Source organism: Garra rufa, chromosome 25 (assembly GCF_049309525.1).
Source record: "Garra rufa chromosome 25, GarRuf1.0, whole genome shotgun sequence".
Lineage (NCBI taxonomy): Eukaryota > Metazoa > Chordata > Actinopteri > Cypriniformes > Cyprinidae > Garra > Garra rufa.
The window spans coordinates 4,407,136-4,420,222 of NC_133385.1; the positions used below are offsets into that span (position 1 = coordinate 4,407,136).

The window sequence follows — 13,087 nt, forward strand, 5'->3', positions numbered from 1 at the left end:
AAAGCGCTGGAGGTGTATGGTGAGTCATGACCTTAACAAAGACCTACTGTGGTGTTTACCATGATACAAGGGTAGTGTCAGATGGAAGTACTATAGTACTTTTATAGCTGTTACAATGATGTTGAAACATTATCATATTCATATAACATATTTTAGTTTGTACTTGCTATGATATTACCATGCTACGCTAACAATAAACGGGTTTACCATGGTACAGTGATGGTGTCATATGGAAATACCATGGTACTTTAATATACATACATTAGTACTGTCATTACCACGATCATATACTATAACATTTCCCTGGTACTTTATATAATACTCTAATATTACCATGGTACATGTGCACGGACAAAACGTGTTTACCGAAGTACATTGATGGTATCAAGTGGTAATACCATGGTATTTCACACTTGATATTATTTTTATATTCACCATGGTACTAAATTATTACTATAAATATAACATATTTTACCTTGTACTTCAAAGAACACAATCGTTTTCCTGATGGCACCAGGGTAGCGATTGCGCTGATGGCTTGTGCCCTTCATCGCTGCTTGCAGCTATATTTTACCTTGTACTTCAAAGAATACAATCATATTAACATGGTACATGTCCAAAATTGGAATGCAAATACCTTGATATTTTATAGATATACTATGGTACTAAAACGTCCTTTTTATGGAAGATGTTTTTACCTGCTACTTTAAAAATACCACGATATTATTATGTTATCCCCAATAAAATCATGGTATTACCATGGTACATTGATGGTGCCATTTTGAAATACCCTGGTACTTTTAATATATAACATAATACTAAATTATTACTATGATCATATATCATAATACATGTCCACAATATAAAAAAAGAGGTAATACCATGGTACATTGATGGTGTCATTTGGTATTACCATGGTACGCAATCATTACTATAATATTTGCCTATTTAATGTATTACCATGGTACAGATCCACAATAAGTAAACAAGGTTTACCATGGTAAATCGATAGTGTCAGAGTGAAATACTATGGTACTTTAGTATATACCACAGTAGTGAATCATTATGATAACCATTACCAAGTACTCCAAAGAATACCCTAATATTACTATAGTAAATCCACAAAAAAAAAAAGCAAGGTATTACCAGTGTATAATGATGGTGTCAGGTGAAAATGCCATGATATTTTATATTTAAACTATGGTACTAAAACATTACCCTAGTTTTGTAAGATGTTTTTACCTGCTACTTTAAAGAATACCATAATATTACCATGGTACATGTCCAAAATTAACAAACAAGGTATTACCAAAGTACAGTGATGGTGTCAGGTGGAAATACCATCATATTATATATTAATACTACAATACTAAAACATTACCCTAGTTATGCAAGATATTTTACCTGCTACTTTAAAAATACTATGATATTACTATGTTTTCCCTAATAAAAACATGGTATGGTATTACCATGGTACACTGATGGTGCCATTTTGAAATACCATAGTACTGAATCATTACTATAATCATGTTCCATAATATTTCCGTAGCACTTTAAATAATTCTGGAATATCACCATAATACATGTCCACAATAAAAAAAAGAAGAAGAGGTAATACCATGGTACATTGATGGTGTCAGTTGGTAATACCATGGTATTTTCATTTATACCATGGTGTGGACCCATTACCATAATATATACCTCTTTAATGTTTTACCATGGTACAGTATTTCATAGGTTATAAAAAGTGTTTTGTTATATGGAATATGGTGGTAAATTCTTGCCATTTACTGTTGTGTTGATAATGTTTCCGCAGACGTGATTCGGACGATCCGTGACCCGGAAAAGCCCAACACTCTGGAGGAGCTGGACGTTGTGACGGAGAAGTGCGTGGAGGTCCAAGAGCTCGGGGACGAGGAGTATCTGATCATCATCAGGTTCTCCCCAACCGTCCCGCACTGCTCTCTGGCCACTCTGATAGGTGTGTGTGAGAGAGAAATGATAAGATGAAAGCGTCACATGACCCCAGACGAACACCACTGCACTTCACAGATAGCACAAAAAACAATGAAGGAAACAAAGGCTGTGTCCAGACACACTGTACAGCGTCAAAAACCACAGAAAAACACAAGCCAGACTGCATTCAGTGAATTAGTCCACACAAAAAAACGAGCTCTAATCAAGCTTGATGCTACAGAAGTTGTTCATTATGTGGCTGTGATGATCAGATTGCTGACGTCTGTTCGGTGTCATGTGCAGCTTGACTGTCTGAATGTTCACAGCGAACCATATAAATAAATAATTATACTTATTAATAATTTCAATCCACAGCATGCATAAGACAGTGAATGTCACAAAGTGGCATATTTCACTACAGAATCAAAAGACTAATTAAATCTGTAGAAATAACACTTTGCTTTAGGAAACTGAAGCCTGTTAGAAAATTATTTTCATAATAATGAAATGAAAAAAAATGTATAATAATTAAGTGCTTTTTTCTTGCATCCATTATAGGACGGACAACAAATACTCCCATGTATAAATAATAAAATCATAAATAATTTTGAATAATGTAGAATGATTTTTAGTTTTGATTAACATAAAATGTATCTATATCTATATCTATATATCTATATCTATATATCTATATCTATATCTATATATATTATATATATATATATATATATATATATATATATATATATATATATATATATATATATATATATATATATAGTTTTTAAACGGTATAGTGTAAAATGTTACAAAAGCGTTCTATTTCAGATAAATGCTGATCTTTGGATCTTTCTATTCATCAGAGTATCCTGAAAAAATGTACTCAACTGTTTTAAATATTGACAATAATAAGAAAATGTTTCTTGAACAGCAAATCAGCATTTTAGAATGATTTCTAAAGGATCGTGTGACACTGAAGACTGGAGTAATGATGCTGAAAATTCAGCTTTGATCACAGAAATAAATTATATTTTAAAATGTATTCAAATAGAAAATTATTTTAAATTGTATAAATATTACTTTTACATCAAATAAATGTTTGTCCAAAAACTTTGTAGTAGGTAGTTGGTAGACTGGTAGTGTACATTTATAAAATTAAAGGAAGAAAAAAAAATGCTACCATGATGCATAAATATATTAATAATATATATTTTTTATCTAATATATAATATTAATTTATAATAATATATATATTATAATAAATTAAAATAATGAATAATAATAATAGTATTAATATTATATAGAATATTATATAATACATATCATAAAAAACTAAAAATAATATATGAAATATAATTTATAATAAATCAAATATGTGACCCTGGACCACAAAACCAGTCATAAGGTTAAATTTGACAAAACTAAGATTTATACATCATATGAAAGCTCAATAAATAAGCTTTCTATTGATGTATGGTTTGTTAGGATAGGACAATATTTGGCTGAGATACATCTATTTGAAATCAGAAATCTGAGGATGCAAAAAAATCAAAAAGACTGAGAAAATCACCTTTAAAGTTGTCCAAATTAGGTTCTTAACAATGCATATTACTAATCAAAAATTACATTTTGATATGTTTACAGTAGGAATTTTACAAAATATCTTCATGGAACATGAACTTTACTTAATTTCTTAATGATTTTTGGCATAAAAGAAAAATCAAAAATTTTGACCCATGCAATGTATTTTTGGCTATTGCTACAAATATACCCCAGCGACTTAAGACTGGTTTTGTGGTCCAGGGTCACATATAATACATAAAATAAATATGCAACGTATCATGTATCATAAATGTATCGTAAAAACGTCAAATGATTTATAATAAAATATAGTATTAATATAATACAGAATAATATATAATACATAATATCATACAAATATATAAATAATATAATAAAAATTAACTAATATACAGTTAATATTTTTCAGCAGTACATTAATGAGAAAGCCTACCATAACATTTACAATCATCATAATGTAAATATAAATGTCACATCTTTTGATTTTGAGGCCAGGCATGTTCTTGGCAGGTTGTTTGTATGCGTCACATATAGAGGTTTCTTCCTGTAGTGATTCAGTGATCGATCTACACCGCTAATCAGAAGCGTTATTGATTGACATCATGGGATGCTGAGCTTCTGAAATCTGTGGTTTTCCCTCCAAGAGCCACGTCTGATCAGACTTCATAAGCAGCAGTCTGACTGATGTGTGTGTGCAGCACAGTATAGAAATCGTGAGCTACAGTGGTCTTCAACCATAAGACACACAAAGGCGTTAGAAGTAATTAGAAATAAAGATCATACAAAATGCATGTTATTTTTTATTTAGTACTGACCTGAATTAAGGTGCGGTCACACTGCGCTTTTCGTTCCATTGACTTCCATTCATACGCATGCGAACGCTTTAGACCGGAAACGCAAGCCCATGCAAAATATTTTCGCATTTCGCTGCGTCTGAAAGTTCAAGCTTGGTGAACTCTGACCAACGAATTCGCATCACATGACTCTGTGGGACCAACAGGAGATCGATACGTCACAGCATGACCTCTAGCTGAATGAAAAGAACCTTAAATTCAAACATTTAAAACTGCAGCACTGCGGTAAAGTGCGTGTTTTTACATTTAAAATGTATTATTAGTGTCATGTGCTGAATTTAACTTTTAAAAAGACGAAGGAATTTCGCATGCTCAAAGTCTAGTGTGACCGCGCCTTTAGGGTTGGGTCGATAGACGATGCCATCGGCATCGCGATCCTCCGCCCCGCCTCCGTTCACATTAGACATCGTACGATGCCAAATTGGTCAACATCGCTGACAAGCTACGCCAAATCGCGCCAGTGTTGTTTTCGTCAACGATGACGATGACGATGACGAAATCATTTAGTTGACGCCACTTTTTTTCATGACGATAACGAGACGATGACGAGATAAAAATGGCTCGTTGATGACTAAAACATGACGAGACATGTGTGAGTTTTCGTTGACGAGACGAGAATAGACGAAAATGTTAGTGGGTGGTCCGTCAGACATTTAAAATGCATGACATTTCCGCTTATTGTGCATGCCAATTAAAACTTAAAAAGTATCTGACGCTATGGCAAGCCGTTTTAGCATTAAATACTCTTTGCTATACTAGTATGGCAAGCCGTTTTAGCATTCCATCCTTGTTTGTCTTTTATGTTCTAAAACATGCCTTCATTATTGTAATTATTGGTGAAAATAGTCGATCCGGAAGCTCACAATGTGTTGAACTATAGATCTGCTATTTTCAGAACTTATAAGTGACACTACCCAACAGCAAAATACTTACTGACCTACATTAATTTGTTAAAAGACTACTTTTTCCCCTTTTTTTGACTAAAACTAGACTAAAACCTTTTTGACTTTTCGTCGACTAAAATTGGACTAAAACTATCACATATAGAAGTGACTAAAATTTGACTAAAACTAAGAAGCATTTTAGTCCATAAGACTAAATCTAAGATGGTTGTCAAAAACAACACTGAATCGCGCTCAAAATCACATTCTCAAATTGCCATAAAACAGACAGCTTTAGTAAGTTCTGGCCTTAGTGAAGCCCCTGGACTTGAGGTTCACTTGTTGTTTCTTTTCTCCAGTCAATATGTGGAGAGTTTAATCAACCCCTATCGGTCACACAGAATTGTAAATACACCCTCATTATTCGTGTTTTACCTCAGCCGCTCCATCTCCTGAGAGCCGCTCTAGTGCTCAGGAAGGGCTTTGATGCGGTCGACCGTCTGCATTACAATGAACGGCTAATTAAACTGACTTTGCCACCTGTTATTTCCTCTTCCTGCAGGTCTGTGCTTACAAGTCAAACTTCAGCGCTGCCTGCCGTTCAAGCATAAGGTATGTCCTCATCATTAAAGGAGATTTACAGATTTACAGATCATTCACTCACCTCCTTGTCATCCAAGATGTTCATGTCTTTCTTTCTTCAGCCGTAAAGAAATTATGTTTTTGTAGAAAACATTTCAGGATCTCTCTCCATATAATGGACTTCTATGGTTCCCCCGAGTTTGAACTTAAAAAATGCAGCTTCAGAGGGCTCAAAAATAAAAAAATAAGGGTTTATAAACTTTTTAATTTCAAACGCTCATCTAGCTCTGTGTGCACTCTTATAAATTAAAGTGCTTCACGATGCCATACAAGAACCTTTTTTGTCTAAATGGTTTCATGAAGAACCTTCAACATTTCTGTTTCACAAAAGGTTCTTTGTGACAAAAGAAGGTTCTTCGGATTATAAAAGGTAAGAAAGAGATGGTTCTTTGACTGAATGGTTCTTTGTGGAACCAAAAATGGTTCTTCTATGGCATCGCTGTTAAGAACCTTTTAAAGCACCTTTATTTTTAAGAGTGTACTCTGTGAATTCTGGTTTAAGACAGTCTCCCATCTCTTTTTCTCCTACATTGCTGCAGAAGTACCGACCCAGTGTTTACAAAGTGAGCATACAAAGATGATCAAATGCCCTTTACAAAAAAAAAAAAAGAGGTAAGACTGCAATGTAGGACGATTTTGAAGTTGGAGGAGAAAATGAGATGGGAGTTTTTCATGAGGTACGTCCTCATCATTAAAGAGGTTCACTTCCAGAACAACGATGTACAGATCATTCACTCACCTCCTTGTCATCCAAGATGTTCATGTCTTTCTTTCTTCAGCCGTAAAGAAATTATGTTTTTGTAGAAAACATTTCAGGATATCTCTCCATATAATGGACTTCTATGGTTCCCCCGAGTTTGAACTTCAAAAATGCAGCTTCAAAGGGCTAAAAAAAAAAACAAAAAGAAAAAAAATAAGGGTTTATAAACTTTTTAATTTCAAACGCTCATCTAGCTCTGTGTGCACTCTTATAAATTAAAGTGCTTCACGATGCCATACAAGAACCTTTTTTGTCTAAATGGTTTCATAAAGAACCTTCAACATTTCTGTTTCACAAAAGGTTCTTTGTGACAAAAGGAGGTTCTTCGGATTATAAAAAGGTAAGAAAGAGATGGTTCTTTAAAGAACCTTTGACTGAATGGTTCTTCTATGGCATCGCTGTTAAGAACCTTTTAAAGCACCTTTATTTTTAAGAGTGTACTCTGTGAATTCTGGTTTAAGACAGTCTCCCATCTCTTTTTCTCCTACATCGCTGCAGAAGTACCGACCCAGTGTTTACAAAGTGAACATACAAAGATGATCAAATGCCCTTTACACAAAAAAAAAGAGGTAAGACTGCAATGTAGGACGATTTTGAAGTTGGAGGAGAAAATGAGATGGGAGTTTTTCATGAGGTACGTCCTCATCATTAAAGAAGTTCACTTCCAGAACAACGATGTACAGATAATTTACTCACCCTCTTGTCATCCAAGATGTTCGTGTCTTTCTTTCTTCAATCTGGCAAAGACTGAGCACCTTGTCTTTCCCGCCACTCCAACTCTACAGCATGACTTCTCCATCCAGTTAGGTTCATCAACAATTACCCCATCGACTTCAGCCAGAAATCTTGGTGTAATCTTTGATGACAAATTAACTTTCAAAGACCACATTGCTAAAACTGCTCGATCTTGCAGGTTTGCGTTGTACAACATCAGAAAGATCAGGCCCTTCCTAACAGAGCATGCTGCACAACTCCTCGTCCAGGCGCTGGTTATTTCTAGGCTGGACTACTGCAATGCTCTTTTAGCTGGTCTTCCAGCATGTACAATCAGACCTCTACAAATGATTCAGAATGCAGCAGCACGACTCGTCTTCAATGAGCCCAAGAAGGCCCATGTCTCACCTCTCTTTATATCCCTGCACTGGCTACCGGTTACAGCACGCATCAAATTCAAGACACTGATGCTGGCATATAGGACAGCCACCGGCTCATCACCTGCCTACCTCCATTCACTACTACACATCTACACTCCTTCCAGAAGTCTGAGATCCTCTAGTGAAAGACGCCTTATTGTACCACCACAGAGAGGCATGAAATCACTTTCCAGAACATTCTCGGTCACTGTTCCTGCCTGGTGGAACGTTTTTCCCACACCTATCCGGAATGCTGTCTCCTTAACAGCTTTCAAACGACTGCTGAAAACCCATCTCTTTCAAATCTATCTGACCCAATAAAAATAAATAAATAAATAAAATAACTTTCTTGATCTTGTCTTTAAAGCATGTACTCATCTAACAATGCCTGATATATGTTTTTTTTCGAGCACTTCCCTCTTCGATCTGACTCTTAGGATGAATCGCTTGCTGTTCTCCCCAATTGTAAGTCGCTTTGGATAAAAGCGTCAGCCAAATGAATAAATGTAAAAAAAAATTTAAATGTAAACGTAAAGAAATTATGTTTTTGTAGAAAACACTTCAGGATTTCTCTCCATATAATGGACTTCTATGATTCCCCCCGAGTTTGAACTTTCAAAATGCAGTTTAAATGCAGCTTCAAAGGGCTCTAAAAAAAAAAAAAAAAAAAAAAATAAGAGTTTATAAACTTTTTAATTTCAAACGCTCATCTAGCTCTGTGTACACTCTTATAAATTAAAGTGCTTCACGATGCCATACAAGAACCTTTTTGGTCTAAATGGTTTCATAAGGAACCTTCAACATTTCTGTTTCACAAAAGGTTCTTTGTGACAAAAGAAGGTTCTTCAGATTATAGAAATTAAGAAAAAGATGGTTCTTTAAAAAACCTTTGACTGAATGGTTCTTATGGAAGAAAGTTAAAGTGATAGTTCACCCAAAAATGAAAATGTGATGTTTATCTGCTTACCCCCAGGGCATCCAAGATGTAGGTGACTTTGTTTCTTCAGCAGAACACAAACAAAGATTTTTAGCTCAAACCGGTGCAGTCTGCCAGCCAAATAATGTGAGTGGATGGGTACCAGACCTTTAAAAGTAAACAAAAACATGCACAGACAAATCCAAATTACACCCTGCAGCTCGTGACGATACACTGATGTCCTAAGACACGAAATGATCAGTTTTTGCGAGAAACTGAACAGTATTTATATCATTTTTTTTACCTTTGATACACAGCCACGTCCATAGACTGCACCGGTTTTCGTTAAAAACTTTTTTTAACGTTTTTGTTCTGCTGAAGAAACAAAGTCACTTGTGATAATCAGTTAAAATGTTTGCTTTTGAAAAATGTTTCTTTAATGATTCCTTTTGGAGCACATTGGAAATGTCTTTGTGGATCTTCATGGTCTTTGTGACATGTTTCTGATGACAAATTATGGCCTTTTCACATGGACATTGGTTTCTACACACAGAATTAAAAATGCCTAATGAGATCATTTGGACATTTTGGAGTTCACATTCCCAAGCGAGGGTGCAAAATAGACCAATAGTAATTTTAATTTTAAAAATAATGTACTTTATTGTTATTTCTTGCTATTTGGAGCACGCTGGAATTGTCTTGATGGTTTTTTGGATGGTTTCTTCCCACAGAAAATGAAGACATCTAATAGGATCTCTTTAACATCTTGATTGTTTCTCCAAAACAGTAATGAGACTAAATTGTCTCTATGGTTTCTTGAAGATCAAACATGGTTTTTGATGATGCATTTATAGGTTCTTCTTATTGACATATTGATATCTAACCACAGAAGATACAAATTCCTAATGAGATCTTACAAAAATTGGCCTGTCATTTGGACATTTCGGAGTTCACATTCACAAGTGCTCTATTGTTTATAATACATTATGTATTTCAGCAGTTTTGTGCAATAAAACCATATGATTTCTTGCTTTTGGTTTTTTATTTGAAGCTATTTTTTTTTATTTTATTTAAAGACTATTGTTCACTTACATCTACATTTTTATTACCACAAAAAGCCTAATTATAATGATAGGGCCCAATGAAATATATTTTTATTTTTACTGCACCGTTTCCAGTACTTTTTATGTTGCTGCATAAATGTTCAATACAAACGAATGTATTTTTCTGCAATCATATTCTTTGGGCACATTGAAAAGTAAATGTTTTTTCTTAGGGGGTGCCTTTAGCCCCATTGTACCCTATTAATTTTTTTTTTTTTTTTTTAGAAAATAACCAATCATTTCATTAGATAAAACCCTTCTTCCTCGGCTGGGATCATTTAGAGCTCTTTGAAGCTACATTTAAACTCTATTTTGGACGTTCAAACTCGGGGGCACCATAGAAGTCCATTATATAGAGAGAAATCCTGAAATGTTGTCCACAAAAAACTATTTCCGTATGACTGAAGAAAGAAAGACATGAACATCTTGGATGACAAGGAGCGTGAGTAAATAATCTGTAGATATTAGTTCTTTAAAGCTCATCTTCATTCAGCGCGTCTCCGCTTTAACACCCGATTCCCGACGCCAGACTTTGATTCCCTGGATGTTCAGATGCTGTGTTTTTTTCTGAGAGTGGAAACAGGAGTGTAAACAATCTCCCTCTGCCCTCCTCACGCCGTGGAGGTTTGTAATGAGTTGTCACGCTGATGAAAGGCCGCTAAATGAAAGCACAAGCGACAGCTATTGTCTGGAGCGGCCGGAGCGCTTTCTGTTTCTCTGTGATGTTTCATGTTTTTCCTTTTTTTTTGGACTCTGATCGCATTTTCTTTCTTGTTTTATTCCCTTCCAGCTGGAGATTTACATAACTGAGGGAACGCACTCAACCGAGGAGGATAGTGAGTGTTCATTACAACAGTTTCTGCTTTCTAAATGCCGCCGGAGTGACGTTCAAACAGCCCTCGGGCTCAGATGTTCTCGTACATGAACACGCAAGCTTGTTTTCATGAGCCAACGCGTTTCTGAATGTAATGCAGCACAAGGACGATTCAGTTTCAGAGCTAAATCGCTTCTACGTAACTTTAGCATCTTTAAAAATGCAACAGATATGCAACACGAGTTTTAGTTCATGTATTTGTTCAGTTTAAGTCGAGTGACATAGTTTATTTCCATTAAACAAGTTAATTACAGCAAATAATATGCACACACAACTACTAAATTGACTCAAATTAAATATTTATTTTCACTATGCAAGTACTATAAGTAATGATTCATTAAAACATAAAACAAACAACTTTACATAAAGGTTTTTCATCAGATTTTGATATGATTTTTGTTTGTGACTAAATATATTATTTATTGCAGGCATTAAATTGAATATATCTAAATATATTTATCATTTACATATAATTGTGTGTTTTATGAATAAATTATAGAGTAATATATATTGTATTCATAACGGTTTTATGAAATGTGTTTATTTTAATATTTATTTTCATTACATTCGTGTGTGTGTGTATATATATATATATATATATATATATAATATATTACAGAGAATTATTTCTTCAAATGTATTAATTAATGATAAATATATTTTGTATTAATAAGTATAGATTTAAGTGATTATGAATTATAAACATTTATAAAATTAAGTAAATTCTGAATTTTATATATATAAGTTAAATCTACTTATTTTTATTACATTCAATTGAATTAAATACATATTAAATTTTTTTATATATAAACAATATATTTATAAATATATATTTGTATTTAAGTGATTTATTAAATGTGTATTTTATAAATAAAACATTATTTATACTTTGCATTATTCAACTAAATTATAAACATTAAGTAAATTTTGAATAATATAACTTGCCTAAACATATACACACACACACACATATATACACACACACACATATATATACATACATATATATATATATATATATATATGTATATATATGTATATATACACACACACATATATACATATATATATATATATATATATATATACACACACACACACACACACACACATATACATATATATATATATATATATATATATATACACACACACACACATATACATATATATATATATATATATATATATATACACACACACACACATATACATATATATATATATATATATATATATATATACACACACACACACACACACACACACACATATACATATATATACACACATATATATATATATATATATAGAAAACTTGCATTTATAGAAAAAATAATACTGAATATTTATTCAAATATATACATGCATTGATCATGAAATGTATTTTCCAAATTAAAAAGTTCAATATATACTTATTTTCATTGCATTCAATCATTAAATTAAATGCATGCATATATTAATATAGTAAGAAAATAAATTAAAAAGTATTATTTGTTAAAATATATACACATTCAAATATGTAATTTTATATTATATTATAAACTGACATATATAAAATGTAATAACGCACATTTAAATATATAAAGACATTATGATCGTGAAATGTATTTTCCAAATGAAAAATACATACTTTGCATTCAATCATTTAATTAAATACATAAATATATATTCATTAATAATATATCATAAACTACATTTTATACAACACAGTTTTGTAAATGAAACAATTCAATTCAATTTAATCATTTTAAATACAATTGTTTGTTTATCATCCATTGACAAACTTTGTAGCGGTCAAAAGGGAGAAAGCTAACACTTTGTTTAACAATATCTAAATATTCCATAAATATAATTTGCATAACTGGCCTGATTCGTCACAATCCAGCATTGACATCCACAAGCGAAGGGCGTCTGTGTAAGACAGAGTTGGTGTTGTTGTATCTCTAAACTGGTTTTCCTGTCTTCCTCTCACAGTCAACAAACAGATCAATGATAAGGAGCGTGTGGCGGCCGCCATGGAGAACCCCAACCTGCGGGAGATCGTGGAGCAGTGCGTCATCGAACCGGACGACTGACTTTGGCTTCTCAAAGCGACTGTCTGATGAAACCTTACTCTGTCAAATAGCAGTCGCCGCTGTAAATAGCAGGAAAAAAGCGATCGATACGCAGAGATGGCCTTTATGCTTTCATAACAGCAGGACGTCTGCCGTCTCTGGCCTTTCTGCCTGTCTTCGGCTTCGTTTGTTTGTTCTTCTGAGTTCGACTCGTCCTCAAACTGAGAGGCAAAACAGCCACTTCCTGTTCAACTTCAACTTGAAACAAGCATCAAACCACAAAAGAAACAATATTTCAGCCAAGAGTTGAGAAACGAACTATCCCTCAAG

General features: G+C 33.4%; 1 protein-coding gene across 1 annotated transcript in view; it reads left to right on the forward strand.

The window, feature by feature from the left end:
- Nucleotides 1-12,886, forward strand: part of ciao2a (cytosolic iron-sulfur assembly component 2A) — a 16,545-nt gene extending 3,659 nt beyond the window's left edge. The window contains exons 3-5 of the mRNA XM_073832151.1: nucleotides 5,835-5,884; nucleotides 10,617-10,662; nucleotides 12,678-12,886. Of these exons, the coding sequence (XP_073688252.1) occupies nucleotides 5,835-5,884; nucleotides 10,617-10,662; nucleotides 12,678-12,778 (197 nt within the window). The 3' untranslated portion in view covers nucleotides 12,779-12,886. The remainder of the gene's footprint in view (nucleotides 1-5,834; nucleotides 5,885-10,616; nucleotides 10,663-12,677) is intronic.
- The last annotated feature ends 201 nt before the right edge of the window (nucleotides 12,887-13,087 follow it).